This window comes from Eleutherodactylus coqui, chromosome 3 (genome assembly GCF_035609145.1).
Source record: "Eleutherodactylus coqui strain aEleCoq1 chromosome 3, aEleCoq1.hap1, whole genome shotgun sequence".
NCBI classification, from domain to species: domain Eukaryota; kingdom Metazoa; phylum Chordata; class Amphibia; order Anura; family Eleutherodactylidae; genus Eleutherodactylus; species Eleutherodactylus coqui.
Window position 1 is genome coordinate 151,178,583 of NC_089839.1, and position 21,599 is coordinate 151,200,181.

The 21,599-nt window shown below is 49.3% G+C and overlaps 2 protein-coding genes across 3 annotated transcripts in view; one reads left to right on the forward strand and one right to left on the reverse strand.

Annotated features, from left to right (window-relative positions):
- Nucleotides 1–661: 661 nt before the first annotated feature.
- LOC136621104 (ubiquinol-cytochrome c reductase complex assembly factor 5-like) lies at nt 662–17,172 on the reverse strand. 2 transcript variants are annotated; one of them, XM_066596342.1, is made up of 3 exons: nt 17,160–17,172; nt 10,979–11,139; nt 662–790 (listed from the first exon to the last, which is right to left on the reverse strand). In XM_066596342.1, exons 2-3 carry the CDS (start codon nt 11,127–11,129, stop codon nt 687–689), a joined length of 255 nt encoding a protein of 84 aa, XP_066452439.1. In that variant the 5' UTR covers nt 11,130–11,139; nt 17,160–17,172; the 3' UTR covers nt 662–686. The 2 variants fall into 2 exon arrangements, with proteins under 2 accessions (XP_066452439.1, XP_066452441.1); XM_066596344.1 differs by lacking the exon at nt 17,160–17,172 and adding an exon at nt 17,115–17,130.
- LOC136620188 (protein polybromo-1-like) overlaps nt 11,489–21,599 on the forward strand; it is a 162,951-nt gene continuing 152,840 nt past the window's right edge. The window contains exon 1 of the mRNA XM_066594895.1: nt 11,489–11,553. Coding sequence (XP_066450992.1) covers nt 11,489–11,553 — 65 coding nt within the window. The remainder of the gene's footprint in view (nt 11,554–21,599) is intronic.

Here is a 21,599-nt window from a genome sequence, read left to right on the forward strand (position 1 = left end):
TCATATAGTAAACATATTCCAGTCCCTAACAAGAATGGATAGTACTTAGCCATTAATTATTCCCCGGGTGGCCACTTTCGGTACTATTTTATCCTTCAAAAAAGAAAAAAAATTTAAACTCCAATCCCCACTGAGTATATAAACCAACTTTTATTGGGTTCTGCCCCAGTTTTTCACTGGAAACCTCTGAATGTCTCCATTAGGCCTCCTGCACACGGACGGAGTTGCATTGCGAAATCTGGAGCTGGATTCTGCAGCAAATCCAGCCCATAGCATGCTATGAGAATATGCAATTGTCATTTTCTGCTCGTGGGGAAGAAATTGCAGCATGCTGCGATTTTGTGCGGGCTACGAACGGCAGGCTTCGATTAAAGTCAATGGAAGCCGTCCGTTCTGTGGTCGCGTAATGACACGGCATCCTCTATACTGCGCATGTGCGCTGCAGTTCTGGCTGGCACATTCGCAGCAGAGGAGAATAATGTTGGAGAGGTACGCCTGCCGGGCACCGGGTTGAACTACGCTGCGGGAATCCCGCATGCGGGGTGCGACCCGCCCATGTGCAGGAGGCCTTAAGGCGAGAAATCCCAGAAATGTGCGAATATTACACTCATGTGACATTGGTCATCAAATTGGGGACAAATAACTGACAATGCCAAAGCCATTTTATGAGAAATACATATTTATTTTCAGTCATGGTTTTTACTCTGTGAGGTATTTGAGTTGGCAATTTGCTGCAGGAAAGCTCTTTGTTCACACATTCTCTCCGACTGGCGTCTTCTGTACACATCATCTGAAAGGAAGATCAGAAACATTTAACTCCTTAAGGACCCGGCCCTTCTTGGCCAGAAGGATGCAACGATTTACACTTTTCAAGAGCCATTGGTACCCTTTTTGGTTAAATAAAATGCATTGTAAAACTTTTATACATTTTTATTGGGGGACAGAGAAAAAAAAAATAAACAAAAAAACAATGTGTAGAATTGATGTGTTAATCATGCAGCATAAACAATATATATTTCTCTGTAGCCTGATACGATTAGGAGGATACCAAATTTATTTTTGGTATTAAATTTATTATTAGGTTTCTCCCCTTTTACACAATAAAAAACAATTTTTTGAATTTTTTTTTTTAACATCGTTGCATTCTGAGTCCCATAACTTTATTTTTCCCTGGATGGAGCTCTGTGAGGGCTTGTTTTTTCGTGTCGAGCTGCAGTTTTTATTGGTACTGTTTGATAGTACATAGGTCTTTTTTGTTCACTTTTATTGTGGTTTTTTATTGTAAGGCAAAATGAACAAAACCAGCATTTTGGCTCAGTTTTTAAAGTTTTTTTTACCTTACATTTGACGTGCAGGATAAATAGTGTTCAAGTAATGTACAGGTAGTTACGGATACAATGATTAGAAATATTTAAAAACTCACATATTTGGTTTATGTCCCTGATCACTATAATAATGCATTGCAGTACTTCTGATCACAAACAGTGGCAGGCCTGGACACCAATGCGTGGCATCTAGTTGCCATGGCAAGCCATCGGCCCTCTGTGATTACTGGCAAGTTTACAAGTTTACTGTTGAGTTAACTACTCCACAGCCAGGATGTAAACTAACGTCCTGTAGCGGTCAGTGGTTAAAGAGACTTATGGGCTGATAGTATGTGACCCACTGAGTGACCCCGAGTCCGGGGATGTGTTATACTTACCTCCTTCGGTGTCAGCTGGAAGTGCATTGAGCGACGCACTAAGTAATCTGCCTGTTCAAATTTTGTATCTGCACAGCGCTGCTCAATGAACGATGAGCGTATTCTGTGTAGTTCTTGTTCCAAGGCAAAAAAATCTTTCCGCGCTGCTGTCGAGTTTCTCTTACGAGGAAGAAATAAATATGGACTGTCGTAGCAGACAGTAATTGAACATATAATTCACTGGTTTTAATTCCAAAGAATAAAAATACAAAGCTTGCTGCAGGGAATAGCTCTGTAGCAAGGATCTTTACAACGCGTTTCAGCGTTCTATAAAACGCCTTTATCAAGTATAAATAATATACAAACAATCCCACATTATATAGCAAGTCTTACCTCTCCGGAGGTGGGAGTTCCCAGTAGTTCGCGCTCGCCTCCATGCCGTGTCGCTATGGCGCGGCATCAAAGCGTCATGAATGAATAACGTAGAGGGAGTTCCGGCGTAAATGTACGCTAATAATGAACGCAAACTCCGTAGATGTGGAGAAAGAGATACGTAAAATGCGTAACTCTCGGTCTCCTGGAATGGAACAAGGGTAACTCCAACCTCTAGAGGGAAGAGTATATCATAACCATTTACAATTATCTCAATCCATTACAACTGAGAGTACAATAAAAAATAATATACAGTTATAAGAAAACTTATGTGCATTGCAAGTTTTCTTATAAGTTTTCTTATAACTGTATATTATTTTTTATTGTACTCTCAGTTGTAATGGATTGAGATAATTGTAAATGGTTATGATATACTCTTCCCTCTAGAGGTTGGAGTTACCCTTGTTCCATTCCAGGAGACCGAGAGTTACGCATTTTACGTATCTCTTTCTCCACATCTACGGAGTTTGCGTTCATTATTAGCGTACATTTACGCCGGAACTCCCTCTACGTTATTCATTCATGACGCTTTGATGCCGCGCCATAGCGACACGGCATGGAGGCGAGCGCGAACTACTGGGAACTCCCACCTCCGGAGAGGTAAGACTTGCTATATAATGTGGGATTGTTTGTATATTATTTATACTTGATAAAGGCGTTTTATAGAACGCTGAAACGCGTTGTAAAGATCCTTGCTACAGAGCTATTCCCTGCAGCAAGCTTTGTATTTTTATTCTTTGGAATTAAAACCAGTGAATTATATGTTCAATTACTGTCTGCTACGACAGTCCATATTTATTTCTTCCTCGTAAGAGAAACTCGACAGCAGCGCGGAAAGATTTTTTTGCCTTGGAACTTTATCTTTTAACCCATTGAGGGGGTTTTTTCTCCCTTTGGGGTTTTGTTTCTTTCCTGGCGACTCTCCTTCATCATCGAAGGATATTGGGATTCTCTTCATTTACTACGGGTCTACCTGGACTACAGGTGCCAGCGGGTAGCTCCCGTATGATCGTCTGGTCTACGGGAACCCCGCTGGGCACCAGGTGAGTCCTTTTCACTATTTATTTCCTGGTGGCGCGGATCATTATTTTGAATTCTGTGTAGTTCTTGATATTCATGAGCTGTGGCTTTCCCGCTCATTAACAGCTTTCCATCCATCTGTGGTAGTCATGTACGATCCGACTTCTGATGTAAACCCAGTGCATATAGGAAGTGAACAAATGTTTATTATAAGGTTGACAGGCTCAGAGGGATGTTTGTATATTGAATCCAAATCTCTGGGTCCCTATTACATCATGGACAGAGCTTTACTTATTAAAAAGCGAACATTTATTGTCAGGTCTGGCGGCTCTGAGGGTCTCTGTGCCCGCACTACCAGTCCTATTACCCAGGCTGCGGCGCAGAGGAGTCCCGATCTTGGAGACCTTCCCTGGTTGCCGCGGTCCGATGCACCAGTTCGCACGCTCCCGTGCGCCTAGTTAGCCGTTTTACTGGGGCCGCGGCAGGTTACTGCCCCGCATCCCCATTGCCATGACGCCCAGGCGTGTTCCTTCTGTCGCTGCCTGTTTTGAGCAGGTACCGGGGGCTGTTCACTCCCGGCGTCCTGGGATTGGGTCCTGCTGCTGTCAGGCTCCCTGCCCCTATCAGCTGCTGGGGCAGGAGTTCTGACAGCGTTTAAGCCACTCAGTTTCCTCTGGACCTTGCCAGTGTATGTTTGGTCTACAGCTACACCCGCGTTACCTGTATTGGATTTCCTGCCTTGACTCTCTGGCTTCAGACCTGACTTTGCCATCGCCTGGCCCCTTGTACCTCATTCTCTCCTGTTGCTAACCCGGATTGTCTGACCTGCCTTTCTGTTTGTGTGTTTACCTGTATTTGTCTGTGAGTCTGACTCCTGCCCTGCATCCCTAGCGAGTTTAGGGACTGTTGCCCAGTTGTCACCCTAGGGCCTAGCCTAGGGGGGCAAGTAGGTAGGGACAGGAGTTGCAGGTAGTTTCAGGGACTTCCAGTTACCCTGACCCCAGTTCCCTGACAATTATTGGTTCATCTTATCTTTTCATCACATAAAGAAACCAGGAAAAGTATATTTACTTTCACTTATGTGAGTTACATACAGAAAAGGTGGGAGGGAGATACAGGAAGCTAGAAAGAGAGATAGGGGGCCCATGGGGGATTGTAGCTGCAATCTCCCAGTTTCCACTTACACTGCGTTCTCAGCTAACTATATGGGAGACTTATTACAGCAGGGTAGGGAGAGGTAGAGCAAGCAGGGGTGTATTCCAGTTCAGGCTCCTGGTATCTGGTTACACAGTGTATCTTAGCTACATTTTATTTGGTAGATACATAACAATATATAATATGCTTCAGCCTTTGGGCTGATAACAGAGAAATAGCTTATAAGTCCTTGTACCACATTCAGTAATAACAGATTCCCTTTGCATCAATTTATTTATTTTTCTTAATGAATTGCATCTTATTCTGTGATAAAAAGCATAATTTCTAATTGGTCTCCTGCCTCCTCCCTGTTCTCTTCCGAGCCTAATCTGAGTTCAAACTCTACATTTTATAATATACATATTCAAAAAGGAGGAAAAGATTTGACAATTTAATTACAGACAAACTACAAAAGACACCCCTTCCACACAGCATTTCAGGGGGGGGGGGGGGGTTGACTTTTTACATTCACTGTATATGTGTGTAGTGTAATATATATTTATTTCTTTATTTTTTTAAGATTTGAGCTTAGAATAGGCTAGGGGACGAGGAGCAGGGCTGGAGACCAGGATGCCAGAGAGCTCGTCTGAGGGCCTCAACAATGAATAAGACTGAGAAGTCTACAATGTATACCAGCTACAAAAGACAAATGGTTGAGAAAAATAACACCCATGAGAGACCGCCTCCCATACGGACACGACACAGGAAGCTCCTAGATCTCTTTAAAGGCGGGAAAACCCTTCACCTCCTCAGTCCTTTTTTATGACATTCCATTGACTTCCTTTTACTATTTTATCTTTTTTTTTTTTTTTTTTTAAATCTAGCAGAAGGGGGAAAATTAGCGCTGCTGTCGTGGGCCCATGGAAAACTGATTATGTGTAAGTAATAGAGATGAGCGAGCACCAAAATGCTCGGGTGCTCGTTACTCGGGACGAAAATTTCGCGATGCTCGAGGGTTCGTTTCGAATAACGAACCCCATTGAAGTCAATGGGCGACCCGAGCATTTTTGTATTTCGCCAATGCTCGCTAAGGTTTCCTTGTGTGAAAATCTGGGCAATTCAAGAAAGTGATGGGAACGACACAGCAACGGATAGTGCAGGCGAGGGGCTACATGTTGGGCTGCATCTCAAGTTCCCAGGTCCCACTATTAAGCCACAATAGCGGCAAGAGTGGGCCCCCCCCCCTCCCAACAATTTTTACTTCTGAAAAGCCCTCATTAGCAATGCATACCTTAGCTAAGCACCACACTACCTCCAACAAAGCACAATCACTGCCTGCATGACACTCCGCTGCCACTTCTCCTGGCTGCCCAACCCCCCCCCCCCCGCACGACCCAGTGTCCACAGCGCACACCAAAGTGTCCCTGCACAGCCTTCAGCTGCCCTCATGCCACGCCACCCTCATGTCTATTTATAAGTGCGTCTGCCATGAGCAGGAACCGCAGGCACACACTGCAGAGGGTTGGCATGGCTAGGCAGCGACCCTCTTTAAAAGGGGCGGGGCGATAGCCCACAATGCTGTACAGAAGCAGTGAGAAATATAATCCTGTGCCACCGCCATCAGGAGCTGCACACGTGGGCATAGCAATGGGGAACCTATGTGCCACACACTATTCATTCTGTCAAGGTGTCTGCATGCCCCAGTCAGACCGTGTTTTTTTATAAATAGTCACAGGCAGGTACAACTCCGCAATGGGAATTCCGTGTGCACCCACAGCATTGGTGGCTCCCTGGAACCCACCGGCTGTACATAAATGTATCCCAATGCAGTGCCCTGGACAGCAGAGCTAACGTCAGATTAAATGCAGGTGGGCTTCGGCCCACACTGCATTCCCCAGTCAGACTGGGGTTTTTTTATAAGTAGACACAGGCAGGTACAACTCCCTATTGTGAAGTCCGTGTGGACGAACAGCATGGGTGGCTCCCTGGAACCCACCAGCGGTACATAAATATATCCCATTGCAGTGCCCTGGACAGCAAAGCTAATGTCAGGTTTAATGCAGGTGGGCTTCGGCCCACACTGCATGCCCCAGTCAGACTGGGGTTCTTTAGAAGTGGACACATGCAGTTACAACTCCGTGTGGACCGACAGCATGGGTGGCTCCCTGGAACCCACCGGCGGTACATAAATATATCCCATTGCATTGCCCATCACAGCTGAGGTAATGTCATGTTTAATGCAGGTGGGCTTCGGCCCACACTGCATGCGTCAGACTGGGGTTCTTTAGAAGTGGACACATGCAGTTACAACTTCGTGTGGACCGACAGCATGGGTGGGTGCCAGGAAGCCACCGGCGCTACATAAATATATCCCATTGCAGTGCCCAGCACAGCTGATGTAACGTCAGCTTTAATGCAGGTGGGCAAAAAATTAATTGGATTACACTGTAGGCGAGGGCCCAAAAAATTGGTGTACCAACAGTACTAATGTACCTCAGAAAAATTGCCCATGCCCAACCAAGAGGGCAGGTGAAACCCATTAATCGCTTTGGTTAATGTGGCTTAATTTGTAACTAGGCCTGGAGGCAGCCAAGTTAAAATAAAAATTGGTTCAGGTGCAAGTTTCAACGCTTTAGTGAGCATTGAAACGTATAAAAATTGTTTACAAAAATTATATGACTGAGCCTTGTGGGCCTAAAAAAAATTACCTGTTCGGCGTGATTACGTCAAGTTTCAGGAGGAGGAGCAGGAGGAGGAGGATGAATAGAATACACAGATTGATGAAGCTAAAAGGTCCCCGTTTTTGATGGTGATAGAGAACGATGCTTCCATCCACGGGTGCAGCCTACGTATTGCTTAGGTATCGCTGCTGTCCGCTGGTGGAGAAGAGAAGTCTGGGGAAATCCAGGCTTTGTTCATCTTGATGAGTGTAAGCTTGTCGGCACTGTCGGTTGACAGGCGGGTACGCTTATCCGTGATGATTCCCCCAGCCGCACTAAACACCCTCTCTGACAAGACGCTAGCCGCAGGACAAGCAAGCACCTCCAGGGCATACAGCGCGAGTTCAGGCCACGTGTCCAGCTTCGACACCCAGTAGTTGTAGGGGGCAGAGGCGTCACCGAGGACGGTCGTGCGATCGGCTACGTACTCCCTCACCATCCTTTTACAGTGCTCCCGTCGACTCAGCCTTGACTGGGGAGCCGTGACACCGTCTTGCTGGGGAGCCAGAAAGCTGGCAAAGGCCTTGGAGAGTGTTCCCCTGCCTGCGCTGTACATGCTGCCTGATCTCCGCGCCTCCCCTGCTACCTGGCCCTCGGAACTGCTCCTTCTGCCACTAGCGCTGTCGGATGGGAATGTTACCATCAGTTTGTCCGCCAAGGTCCTGTGGTATAGCATCACTCTCGAACCCCTTTCCTCTTCGGGTATGAGAGTGGAAAGGTTCGCCTTATACCGTGGGTCGAGCAGTGTGTACACCCAGTAATCCGTAGTGGCCAGAATGCGTGTAACGCGAGGGTCACGAGAAAGGCATCCTAACATGAAGTCAGCCATGTGTGCCAGGGTACCTGTACGCAACACATGGCTGTCCTCACTAGGAAGATCACTTTCAGGATCCTCCTCCTCCTCAGGCCATACACGCTGAAAGGATGACAGGCAAGCAGCATGGGTACCCTCTGCAGTGGGCCAAGCTGTCTCCTCCCCCTCCCCCTCCTCCTCAACGCGCTGAGATATAGACATGAGGGTGCTCTGACTATCCAGCGACATACTGTCTTCCCCCGCCTCCGTTTCCGAGCGCAAAGCGTCTGCCTTTATTCTTTGCAGGGAACTTCTCAAGAGGCATAGCAGAGGAATGGTGACGCTAATGATTGCAGCATCCCCGCTCACCATCTGGGTAGACTCCTCAAAGTTTCCAAGGACCTGGCAGATGTCTGCCAACCAGGCCCACTCTTCTGTAAAGAATTGAGGGGTCTGACTCCCACTACGCCGCCCATGTTGGAGTTGGTATTCCACTATAGCTCTACGCTGCTCATAGAGTCTGGCCAACATGTGGAGCGTAGAGTTCCACCGTGTGGGCACGTCGCACAGCAGTCGGTGCACTGGCAGATGAAACCGATGTTGCAGGGCCCGCAGGGTGGCAGCGTCCGTCTTGGACTTGCGGAAATGTGCGCTGACCCGGCGCACCTTTCCGAGCAGGTCTGACAAGTGTGGGTAGCTTTTCAGAAAGCGCTGAACCACCAAATTAAAGACATGGGCCAGGCATGGCACGTGCGTGAGGCTGCCGAGCTGCAGAGCCGCCACCAGGTTATGGCCGTTGTCACACACGACCATGCCTGGTTGGAGGCTCAGCGGCGAAAGCCAGTGGTCGGTCTGCTCTGTCAGACCCTGCAGCAGTTCGTGGGCCGTGTGTCTCTTTTCTCCTAAGCTGAGTAGTTTCAGCACGGCCTGCTGACACTTGCCCACCGCTGTGCTGCCACGCCGCGCGACACCGACTGCTGGCGACGTGCTGCTGCTGACACATCTTGATTGCGAGACAGAGGTTGCGTTGGAGGAGGAGGGTGGTTTAGTGGAGGAAGCATACACCGCCGCAGATACCAGCACCGAGCTGGGGCCCGCAATTCTGGGGGTGGGTAGGACGTGAGCGGTCCCAGGCTCTGACTCTGTCCCAGCCTCCACTAAATTCACCCAATGTGCCGTCAGGGAGATATAGTGGCCCTGCCCGCCTGTGCTTGTCCACGTGTCCGTTGTTAAGTGGACCTTGGCAGTAACCGCGTTGGTGAGGGCGCGTACAATGTTGCGGGAGACGTGGTCGTGCAGGGCTGGGACGGCACATCGGGAAAAGTAGTGGCGACTGGGAACCGAGTAGCGCGGGGCCGCCGCCATCATGTATTTGAAAGCCTCCATTTCCACAAGCCTATACGGCAGCATCTCCAGGCTGATCAATTTGGCTATGTGCACGTTTAACGCTTGAGCACAGGGAGAGGGACAGTGGTGCAAACCGGAGGCGCTGAACGGCCTTCGTCCCAGCTTGTGGGGTGCTTGGCCATCATATGCCTGCGCATGCTGGTGGTATTACGAGTAGAGCAGAAATAGAACGCTGTAATTAAATGTGCCGCTTATTGGCCTGTGGTTGGAGGCTGACTTCGCTTACGGAATGCACAGCAGAGCTAGGAAAGAATTTTGCGCAAGCCTGTTGTAACACTTAGCTGGCTGCGTATGAATTAGGACAACTACCCCCAGCAGAGACGCAGTACACTGAGGACGGTCACAGGCAGCCCAAATAGATTTTTTTTCCCAAATGTTTTTGGAAAAGCCCACTGCCTATATAGACTGTATGTGTCTTCTGTCCCTGCCTCACCACTACTGGCCCTGGACTATGTAAAATTACTGCAGGACGCAATGCTCTGAACGCAATGCTCTGCACGGCCGATATACAAAAAAAAAAAAAGTGCAACACTGCAAAAAGCAGCCTCCACACTACTGCACACGGTTAGATGTGGCCCTAAGAAGGACCGTTGGGGTTCTTGAAGCCTAAAATAACTCCTAACGCTCTCCCTATAGCAACTCCAGCAAGACAGCACTTTCCCTGATCTCTGTCAGAATGCATCTGTGGTGAGCCGCGGGAGGGGCCGATTTATATACTCGGGTGACACCTGATCTCGCCAGCCACTCACTGCAGGGGGGTGGTATAGGGCTGGAACGTCGCAGGGGGAAGTTGTAATGCCTTCCCTGTCTTTCTGTTGGCCAGAAAAGCGCACTAACGTCTCAGAGATGAAAGTGAAAGTAACTCAAACATCGCATGGTGCTCGCCTCGAGTAACGAGCATCTCGAACACGCTAATACTCAAACGAGCATCAAGCTCGGACGAGTATGTTCGCTCATCTCTAGTAAGTAATGTTATTTCCCCATACGCACCCAAGAGAGATTATACTAGTTTACTAATTAGGGAGGTTTATAGCCTGAAGTACTACACTACTGATGGCCAACAGTTCATTGGATTGGAGAATCCCCCAATAGAGTACTAGTGAAACTCAAACGCTGTCTTGTAGCCTTGAAGTATTGGTACTCTTTCCTGATGTTGAACCCCAACCAACCAAGTGGAAGTTTTGAATCTAAAAAAATACCACTTTATTCATTGTTGTGAGTGTACTTGCAGACACCCCCTAACAGAGGGATCAAACTCAGGAAACATTAGCTGTAGGAACATAAAACTTTGGGAAATTTCTTTTGATACCATGGGCGTGTAATACACAGATTTTGAACAAAATCTCAGATATGAAGGTGGGGAGCATTAGACCACTTGACATGGAATGACTCAGGTAACCTCTCATGCCATCGAGTTTGGGAGTAAGGCCCTGCGGCCCATCCTGAAGAAAGCCATGACAGAGTAGAGGCAGCCAAACAGCTAGCTCAGCATTTCCCAAGATGTCCCAAGGACAGGAAACAGGAACTGGTGAGGTGAAGGGTGTTCCCGCCTTTAAAGAGATCTGTGAGGTTCCTGTTTCCTGTCTGGATGGGAGGTGGTCTTTCACTGGTGCCGTCATGGGCATAAGGGAAATGCTAATAAAGCCAATTAAAAAAATGCCTTTCATGGGAATATATATATATTATACACACACAGCGCCCAAAAACTAGAGAATCTACTAGAGTAAGGCGACAGGATATCTGTATGTAACACAAGATGTTTTGAGGAAGCAGGAAGACTGCAGTACTTACAAAATGTTTCCTTGCCAATTCGAACATTGATCATAAACCATTCCATGGCTCCTCCGAGGACAAAGAAGAAAGGCAAGAAGCGGTACATGCCGAATCTCTGCTTCCCCGGGACCATATCCATTAGAGTTTGAATTGTGCTCCTAGACCTCATATCTGCAAGTCTACAAGAGAAAGAACAAATCCAATTCTACTCTTCATAAAAAAAAGCAAAAGAAACTATTTAAAGCCGTGTTCACCTGGAATTTGCATCGAATCCTCATCAAGTGTCCCATTTATTTGAAAGGTTTTTGGGGGGTTTGTGCTTTATTTTTTTTTATAGGCATAAATCTGAAATCCATGTCATGGGGGAAAAAAAAAAAAGAACTGACGTCACTGCTTAACGTGACTCGGCTGAGAATCTGTGTCAGGTTTTCCTGTTTTCCCCATTAAACAAGTCTAACCCCCGCACAGATCCACGGCAACCCTACTGCAATCCGCATCAGAATTTTCCAGCGGTTCACATGGCCTAAGATGACGCCCGGATATCTCTTTCAGGCCGGTTTCACACTGGCGATAGGCTATTTTGCATTGCGACAGTGAGTGAAAACGCATAAAAATGAAACCAATGATTTTTTAATGGTTTTATTCTCTTTTGCGAAGCCTTCACTGCACACTCGCAGCGCTAAGAAAAAGCAGCACTATCGCCTTTTGGCTTCAATAGGGCCGGCGCAAGCCCCATTGAAAACATAGGCAGTACATCGCGCTCCCCTGACACAGCTGTGACGGCTATGGCAGGAGATTCCTTCATCGCTGCGGGGACTGTGAATATGAAGGAATCCTCTGCCATAGCTGTGACAGAGGCCCGCAATGCTATCCATTGCTTTCAATGGGGCTAGGGCTTCTGCAGCCCCATTGAAAGCTATGGGTTGCAGGCAAGCAACGCAGCAATTATTTTCGGGGAAGGGCTTGAAATATAAGCCCTTCCCTTAAAATCCTCTCTAGCTGTAAAGAAAACTGAGAAAAAAATTTGACTCACCTAGAAGAGCCGTCCAGCCGCAGCAGACGTCTTCTGTAGGCCCGGGATTAAAAAATCCCCGCCACCAGAAAGCACTGCCCCTGATCGGCTGAGCGTTGTAACCAATCAGTGGCAGCACCCAGCCATCATTGATTGACAGGTGAGCGCTGCCTGTGATTGGTCACAGCACTCAGTCAATCACAGACAGCTCTCAGCCATTCATTGCTAAGGGCTGCCTGTGATTGGATGAGCGCTGTGACCAATCATTGATGGCTGGGGGCTGCCCCTGATTGGTTACAGAGCTCAGCCGATCAGGGGCAGTGCTTTCTGGGAGCAGGGATTTTTCAACTTAAAAAAAAAAAAAAATCTCTTGCTTTCCCACGGGTCCGCCGTCTGTGCGGGGAACCGCAGAAAATGGAGCATGCTGACGGTGTTTTCTTGCACGTGCGATCCGCATGCCAGGAAAAATTGACATCTGCAGGTATTTAATTACATGCGGATGCCCAATAAATGTCTATGGGCATATTGAAATGCGGATCATCTGTGCGGATTCCACAATTCGATTCTGACCGTGGACATGAGGTCTTAGACTCTGCTGGAGGCGGGACCTACCTAATAGGCTGAGCTACATGGTGGACATGGAGGCTTTTGTCAGGCAACCGGCTGCCATGGGAAACTAATGTTACCTTGCAATCACAGTGCGGGCTGCCGATGGGTGACAGGAGGCCCCTCTGCTTCATCTGCGAAGGGCTCCTTCACACGAGTGTATGTGCATTTACGTGCGCCTCAGCGCAACTTTTTTGTACACTGAACAAAACTTTTTTGAGAGCATATCGGTGTATTTTACTGTACTTTTCCCGCCAGCTGGGTATGTTCATTGGACGCACTGCTTGAAATGGAACACGTGGATCTCATTAGACTGAACTGGCCTTCTCCCGTGGAATTACGCATCTCCTTATGTATTTGCAAACCCCATAGACTTCTATGAGGATTTTTAGTACAGAAAAGAAGAGCATCTTACTTTTTAAAAAAATATATTTTCTCTGACTTAACCCCTTAGTGACCAAGCCTGTTTGAGCCTTAATGACCAGGCCAAATTTTGCAAATCTGACATGTGTCACTTTAACATGGAAAAACACCATAAAGGTTTTGCATATCCAAGCTATTCTGACAATGTTTTTTCGCCACATGTTGTACTTCATTTAGGCGGAAAAAAAAGACCGATAGAATTTGTGTTTATTTATTAAAAGCACCAAAATTGGGAAAATTTTGAAAAAATCGCCTTTTTTTATCATTTCCAACTGCAATATCTCAAATATGTGCAAACATAATATAGAAATTTTTGCTAAGATATATATTTCCACCTGTTTACTTTGTTTTGGGTGCACATTGGAAAAACCTTCGTGTTTTTTTTAACCATTTAGGAGACGTACAAATTTAACATTACTTTTCAGCATTTTGAGGAACACTTTGTTTTCCTACATCAAGCCAAGATTCCAAAGGCTCATAGAAGTCAAAATGATAGATACCCCCACAAGTGACCCCATTTAAAATACTACACCCTTTAACGTATTCACTGAGGGGTGTCATTAGTATTTTAACCCCGCAGTTTTTTTTCAGGAGTCAATGCAATGTAGAAGAGAAAAACTAAAATTTCATATTTTTGCAAATATGTCATTTTAAAGACAGGACTTTTTTCTATAGTACACATGAAAATGAGGATTTGCACCCCAGAATGGATACCCCCGTTTGTCCCGTGCTCAGAAACATACCCATTGTGGCCCTAGTATTACGTCTGTATGCACAATGGGGCCCAAAATGAAAGGAGCAACCGGTGGCTTTCGGAACAAAAATTTTGCTTGAAGGAGATTTAGTCCCCATTGCCCACTTGTAGAGCCCTTGAGTGACCAAAACGATGGAGAACCCCCACAAGTGACCCCATTTTGTAAAGTAGACCCCTTAACGAATTTATCTAGGGGTACGATGACTTTTTTGACTTCACGGTTTTTGAATGAATCTAAGCCAAGCCGAAGGAAAAAATTACGATTTTCATATTTTTGGCAATTGTGTCAATTTAAAAACAGTTTTTTTTGTACAGTGTACATAGGAATGAAGACGTTCACCCCAAAATGGGTACCCCCGTTTGTCCCGTGTTCAGAAATATACCCATTGTGGCCCTAGCATTACGTCTGTATGCACAATGGGGCCCAAAATGAAAGGAGCAACCGGTGGCTTTCGGAACAGAAATTTTGCTTGAAGGAGATTTAGTCCCCATTGCCCACTTGTAGAGCCCTTGAGTGACCAAAACGATGGAGAACCCCCACAAGTGACCCCATTTTGAAAAGTAGACCCCTTAATGAATTTATCTAGGGGTACGATGACTTTTTTGACTTCACGGTATTTGAATGAATCTAAGCCAAGCCGAAGGAAAAAATTACGATTTTAATTTTTTTGGCAATTTTGTCAATTTAAAAACTGTTTTTTTTGTACAGTGTACATAGGAATGAAGACGTTCACCCCAAAATGGATACCCCCGTTTGTCCCGTGTTCAGAAATATACCCATTGTGGCCCTAATCTACTTAAAGGAAACATGGCTAGGCCTATAATGGAAGGAGCACCCATTGGATTTCAGGGTACAACTGAATAAATTCCAGTCCCCATTGCCCACTTGTAGAGACATTGAGCGGCCAAAACGAAAAACAACCCCCACAATTGACCCAATTTTGAAAACTAGACCCCTTAACAAATTCATCTAGGGGTGTACTGCATATTTTGACCCCACAGTATTTGACTGAATCTAAGCAAAGCAGAAGGAAAAAATTACGATTTTCATTTTTTTGGCAATTTTGTCAATTTAAAAACTGTTTTTTTTTGTAGAGTGTACATAGGAATGAAGATGTTCACCCCAAAATAGATACTCCCATTTGACCCGAGTTCAGAAACATACCCATTGTGGCCCTAAACTACTTACAGGACACATGGCTAGGCCTATAATGGAGGGAATGGCCGCTGGATTTCAGGGCAGAACTGAATAAATTCCAGGACCCATTGCCCACTGATACGGAAAAAAAATTGACTTCCTAAAAATAACTCCCCCTCCCCCCTGCCATCCCCATTTTTTGGCATTCCCTAAATATTAGATAAAAGTGATAATATAAACCGCGTTTTATGTCCGAAGACAGGGGTAATTACGGAGGCTCGTTGGGTTGGGCACATGGGGCAAGAAAACCGGGTATCCCCCCTCCTCTCATGCTTGGGGGTATTTCGTGACCTCAGTGGTGGGTATGGGGTGTAAAAAGTGGCGCTCCGTGAGTCTCCGTAAGCTTGCGGAGGTTCGGCGGTCTCGCACAGAAGACGCTCAACAAGCTGCTCCTGGAACTGCAGGAAGGCGAACGTTCCCGGGGCTTCTTGTAAATTACGTATTACAGGTAGTGGTCTGAATAATGCCGGGCTCACACGGCCGTAGGTGGAATCCGCTTGCAGAGGCCTGCAGCGGATCCCAGCTGTGAGCCTGGCGGGGACCCTGCGTACGGCTATGTAATGTACTGCGCATAGCTGCCGACTCACACAGGCGGTCATGCGCAGTATATATCTTTTTGCTTGTATTTCCCACACCGTCGCTTAGCGATGACACGTGTACCCACAGCCCGTATACAATGTAGTTGCGTATGGGCTGCGGGTATATCCGCGACCATGGAGCACAATGGGCTCTATGCTGCGGATATCCGCGGTAAAATAGAACCTGCTGCGTTCTCTTTTCTGCGAGTGGGTTACACAATTCCAACCCACTAATGTGAGCGGAATTGTGTAATCCAATGCGATTGATCTGCGTATTACCGCGGATCAGACACATGCGGAATCCGTAATTCCTATCTAGTCATGTGAGACCGGCCAAAGGTAGATCGCTACCTTTTTATCACGTGACCGGGGAACGCTAAACGAGGCCACCTGTCACTGCTCCAGGCTCTCGGTGACCGTTGGTCGCTGGGAGCAAGGAGATTTTAAGTTTCCTGGGCTCCCCGACTCCTGCGCATGTGTCCGGTGTTTTGCCGGCGGTCGCATGTGCAGAATCTGGGTAAGTTCACGGATGAGGATCGAGTCGGGGTGCAAATACGGGGGCCTCCGGTAAAAAGTTTCATCTCTCACCGATCGCATCGGTGAGGGGAGATGAAACTAACTTTCTTTTTTTTAACTTTTACGTGACCGCCATTATCTATTGTATAACGGCGAACACGGGATCAGGAACCACTCACCGCGGCCCCCCGTGAAATCTCCAGGCTCTCGGCTAAGTTTTGTAGCCAGGAGCAGGGAGATTTTAAGTTATCCTGGCAATCCACGCCTTTTGCGCATGCGTCTGCCGCTTTGGCGACGGGCGCGTGCGCAGAAGCTGTGGTAAGGTCTGCGGATAAATCCGGGGGCCTTAGGTATGTAATTTCATCCGCCCTCACGGATATGATCTGTAAGGGAAGATGAAATGTAAGCGGTTTAAACTTTTTTCTTTCCTTTTTTACCCTTTTTTTTAATTACTTTTTTACACTTTTTTTACTTTAAATGATCACTGCTATCCATTGGATAACAGTGATCATCTCTGCAGTGACATCCCTCTGCTCCTACACATGGCAGCCAGGAGCAGACGGATTTTAAATTTCCCGGGTCCTGAGCCCCTCTGTGCACGCGCCCGATATCAATCATCGGGCGCGCATGCGCAGAAGGGGACTCAGGTCCCGGAAGACCGGGACGCCGCTGAGGACCGGGGGTGAGTATTTTCACCTCCCCTCATGGATCCGATCCATGAGGGGAGGTTAAATTAAGCTAACTTTTACTTTTTTAAAACTTTTTCGCGATCGCCGCTATCGCGGGTCCGGGGACCGCTCACCGCGGTCCCCGGGGACATCTCCTGGTTCCCGGCTACCTTCAGGAGCCGGGAACCAGGAGATTTTAAACTCCCCGGGGTTCCCATTCTTCTGCGCACGCGCGTGACGTCATTCGTCTGGCGCGCATGCGCAGAAGAGCCGTATAACGCGCTGGATGACATTCTGACAGGAAATCCCGTATAACGCGCTGGATGACATTCTGAGGAACATGGCAGACTGACAAGGAAAGCTCATGCCTCAGGAGTGTCCTCCACAGCGTCTACATACATGTGCGCTGTATGACTACATTACACGTGTCCGGTACGGTCATACCTGTACAGCCGGTGCTCGCCGCTTTCCTGTCCATGAGCGATCCCTCATAGAGCACTAAAGGTCAGCGCGACTATCGCTTTCACTGGGAAACCAAGACGTGATGAACACCACGTGACTGGACAAAAGTGACTTAACCCTAGGAAGATTCTCGCTCCGGAGCATGCGCAGTGTAAAGAAGCGTCTGAGAACCCAAACATGATAAAGATAAAAGCGGAAGCTAGCAGCAATCCTCAACGTGCATAACACAGTGTGCGCCAGAGCCAACCACCTCACGTGTGCCACCCACTGATGCCCCATAACAGTGCATGCAGGCTGCAGCTGCCCCATAGCACTGTGCTGTACACAATTTCTCGATCATACGCTGAAGCACCCTCAGATGCCCCATAAGTTTGTGCCAGTTGCACCCCATAAGGCTAGGGTTACATGGCAACTCAGGTGTCACTCAACCCAAGTTCGCGCTGTATCCCTGCGACCTTGCACCCTCGAGTCCCTATGCTGCGGGAACGCTGCCACAACCATGACCAGCAGTGAGGTTGCGTCAAGGCATCTAGTGAGTGGCACCACGACCTGGAGCTTGTCGGGTCAAAGGGCAACACAGCAGTCCCTTCCACTGCCAAAGCCTTCATGCACCCCCAGGCTGAAACTGTGTCGGCGCATGTTTTTTTCTGCATGTTTTTTGAGGGCGCAGAAAAAAAACATGACATACTCTATTTAGGTCTGCAATTGTGCACCGTCTGCACAGAATTGCGCACTGAAAGGTGCAATTTTGCGTGGAAAATTGAAAACACCTGGGACTAAATCGGCTGGCCCACCTACTCATATGGCGCTGCTGGGACCGCGCTGATGTGAGCAGCGCAAAAAAGTACAGTAAGGCTGGGTTCACACGGGGCGGATTTGCCATGGAAATTCCGTGCGGAATTTCGCCGCGGCAAATCCGCATGCGGACGCTAATCCCAGGATTAGCCAGCCATGTGGACGAGATTTCTGAGAAATCTCGTCCACACGGGACGGCAAATCCGCTGCGGCTAAGCCGGCAGAAGCCGCCGCTGCGGCGTGGATTTGCCGACCGCAGCATGTCTATTTTTTTTTTCCGCTGCGGCCGCGCTCTCCTCTATGGGAGTGCCGGCCGCAGCGGAAGAGCGAGCGTCTGGGCCGCTTCAAAGCCGCCGCAGGTTTTGCACCAGCGGTTCTCCCGGTGGAAATCTCGTAGTTTTTCGCTACGCCCGGGAGCAGGGACACAACAGCGGTGAGAGCACACGCAGAGAGCCGGCGTACTGCCTCGCTGCATTGCCAGGACGTCGGAGCAGACAACGACGGCGGCAGACAGGGAGCGAGGGCCGCGGTGGGTTCCACAGAGGAAAGGCAACGGGGAGGCTCTGGGGAAGGCTGTAGGAGCACTGGGTCACAGTGAGGGGGACGGGGCTGTGGGTAGGACTACAGCGTGTGCATTGATTTTAGCCGACCCCCGCTGCTTTAGGGTGAGGGTTGTTTGTCTTCTTAGGCTTATATTACTTGCTGAAAATGCTGCCATGTTACAGCTGTAAAATGGCAGCATTTACAGCTCATAATAGTGGAGAAGTACGCTTCATCCTTAACCTGCAGGGACACCTAAAATCAATCTACACGCTGCCAGGACCTTTGTGCCTTGACCCTATCGGGAGCTGGGGGTGTGAGAGGGGCGTTCCTCCTGTCAAACCCCTAGCTTCCGGTGGCTTCAAGAAACACTAATACCTTCGCCTTCTAGGTGTCTCCTTAAGGAGTGATATTACCCCTAACGACCCACATCATAGGCCTCTTACTAGTCAAGCATCCTGCTGCACACTGATGAGGGGCAAAATCCCTGAAACAGCTGTCTGTGTATGGATTCTGACTTGGTTTACAATTCCCAATCATTTCTCTACAGACCTTTATGAAGAGTAGGGCATTGATTTGCAGGAATGCTGCCATCCAGTAGGTGGCGCTGCAGAGGTATTGTTCCATCTCCCTTATTTGCATATTGGTAGACAGTTTTGATATATGGAACTGATACTTGTGTCTTCTGGCCTGCATACAGGTCTACAGAGACCCTTCAGAGGCTATCTCTGTCCATCATCTAATGTTTTTCCATGATTAGACGTGTTTGGCTTATACGCCAGGAAACGCCCCTGATGTATACATTTTACTTTTTAAGGAGGACCCAACTGAGGGTTTTTAAGCTTATGGCAAAGGCTGTGGTTGGATTGGTTACAATTTAACCCCAGTGGGTCCCTGAGCCTCCCAAATTTTCATTCGCATTATATTCTGATTCTGGACACTTCCTTTAAGGATACTTTTGCATGGGATGACTGTGAGGAACTTTTCCCCTTTACCCAATAGAATGTACATATATGTCCTTCAGGTGTGGGGTTTGTATGGATCAGGAGCCCCCATGGCTACTTGTTGCACCCTGTGAACGACACCTCTTTAGTCAGTTTCCTATTTCTATGTGAGACCCCTGTTGTGTCTTCTGTACTCAGTTGGCCTTCTTGTCCAGTCTTCAGTCTTTTTCAGTTAGTCCGTTGTGTAGACATGAGGAAACGGACAATATTAGCGCCCCCATCATAGACTGAACTCCCAAACACTTGTAACTGGGGACAGGAGAAGCCATTATGACATCACTATAGGTACAGCTGTATGTTCTCAGCTCTCCATATAGAGCCCCTATAGCTCCTGTCCCGCAGCAGCTGCCGCCGTGTCACTGGGAGAGGATTCAAATTATTATATACTTCTAGAATAAGGGGCGGCAGCGATCACTCTCATCATGACCGCTGTGTAAGGAGAAATCTAGACAAAAGACAAACACCACCATGTAGATTTATAGAATATTTTATTAGAATAGAAATAAGCAACATTGTAATGAAATATTACCGGCCCTTTTAATAAATGACGCAAGGATCACAGTGACTCTCAGGTCGGCCCGGTGGAGACCACAGAACTTGCTGCGGTCCTTCTGAGCAGTCCACCATTGTCCTGAGATGAGAGCCGCCGGACCCAAAGATCCAGAGGAAGGCGAAAAAACCCCCCGGAGAGTTCTACCTCAGGAGGGCAAAAAAATTCCTTCCTGACCCCAGATGTGGCGATCGGTTATCACCCTGGATCCAATCTGTCCTGCTGCTTATTGCTGTATGTATGTGTATATATATGTAATTATAGGTGCAGGAAAGCTGCTACTATAAATAGATATATATATATATATACTGCTTCTAAGAGCGTACAATCTAAAGTATAATAAAACCCCTCCCCACCCCGCCATCTGCTATTGAGGCGTCCAGGGCCCCTCCCCACCCCGCCGGCTGCCATTGGGGAGCCCAGGGACCCTCCCCACCCCGCCGGCTGCCATTGGGGCGCACAGGGCCCCTCCCCACCTCGCCGGCTGCCATTGGGGAGCCCAGGGTCCCTCCCTACCCCGCCGGCTGCCATTGGGGCGCACAGGGCCCCTCCCCACCCCGCCGGCTGCCATTGGGGCGCCCAGGGCCCCTCACCACCCTGCCGGCTGCCTTTGGGGCGCACAGGGCCCCTCACCACCCCGCCGGCTGCCATTGGGGCGCCCAGGGCCCCTCCCCACCCCGCCGGCTGCCTATGGGGCGCCCAGGGCCCCTCCCCACCCCGCCGGCTGCCTTTGGGGCGCCCAGGGCCCCTTACCACCCCGCCGGCTGCCCTTGGGGCGCCCAGGGCCCCTCCCCACCCCGCCGGCTGCTTTTGGGGCGCCCAGGGCCCCTCCCCACCCCGCCGGCTGCCTTTGGGGCACCCAGGGCCCCTCCCCACCCCGCCGGCTGCCTTTGGAGCGCCCAGGGCCCCTCCCCACCCCGCCGGTTGCCTTTGGGGCGCCCAGGGCCCCTCACCACCCCGCTGGCTGCCAGTGGGGCGCCCAGGGCCCCTCACCACCCCGCCGGCTGCCATTGCGGCATCCAGGGCCCCTCACCACCCCGCTGGCTGCCATTGGGGCGCCCAGGGCCCCTCACCACCCCACCGGCTGACTTTGGGGCGCCCAGGGCCCCTCACCACCCCGCCGGCTGCCATTGGGGCGCCCAGGGCCCCTCACCACCCCGCCGGCTGCCATTGGGGCGTCCAGGGCCCCTCACCACTCCGCCGGCTGCCTTTGGGGCGCCCAGGGCCCTTCCCCACCCCCCCAGCTGCCATTGGGGCGCCCAGGGCCCCTCACCACCCCGCCAGCTGCCATTGGGACGCCCAGGGCCCCTCACCACCCCGCCAGCTGCCGTTGGGGCGTCCAGGGCCCCTCACCACCCCGCCAGCTGCCTTGGGGGCGCCCAGGGCCCCTCACCACCCTGCCAGCTGCCATTGGAGCGCCCAGGGCCCTTCACCACCCCGCCGGCTGCCTTTGGGGCGCCCAGGGCCCCTCCCCACCCCGCCGGCTGCCTTTGGAGCGCCCAGGGCCCCTCCCCACCCCGCCGGCTGCCTTTG

Coding starts and splice junctions, on each gene's coding strand:
- LOC136621104 (XM_066596342.1), bottom strand. CDS start 11,129: ATGAGGTCTAGGAGCACAATTCAAACTCTAATGGATATGGTCCCGGGG. Junction 791..10,978: donor AATTGGCAAGGAAACATTTT/GTAAGTACTGCA, acceptor TCTTCCTTTCAG/ATGATGTGTACAGAAGACGC.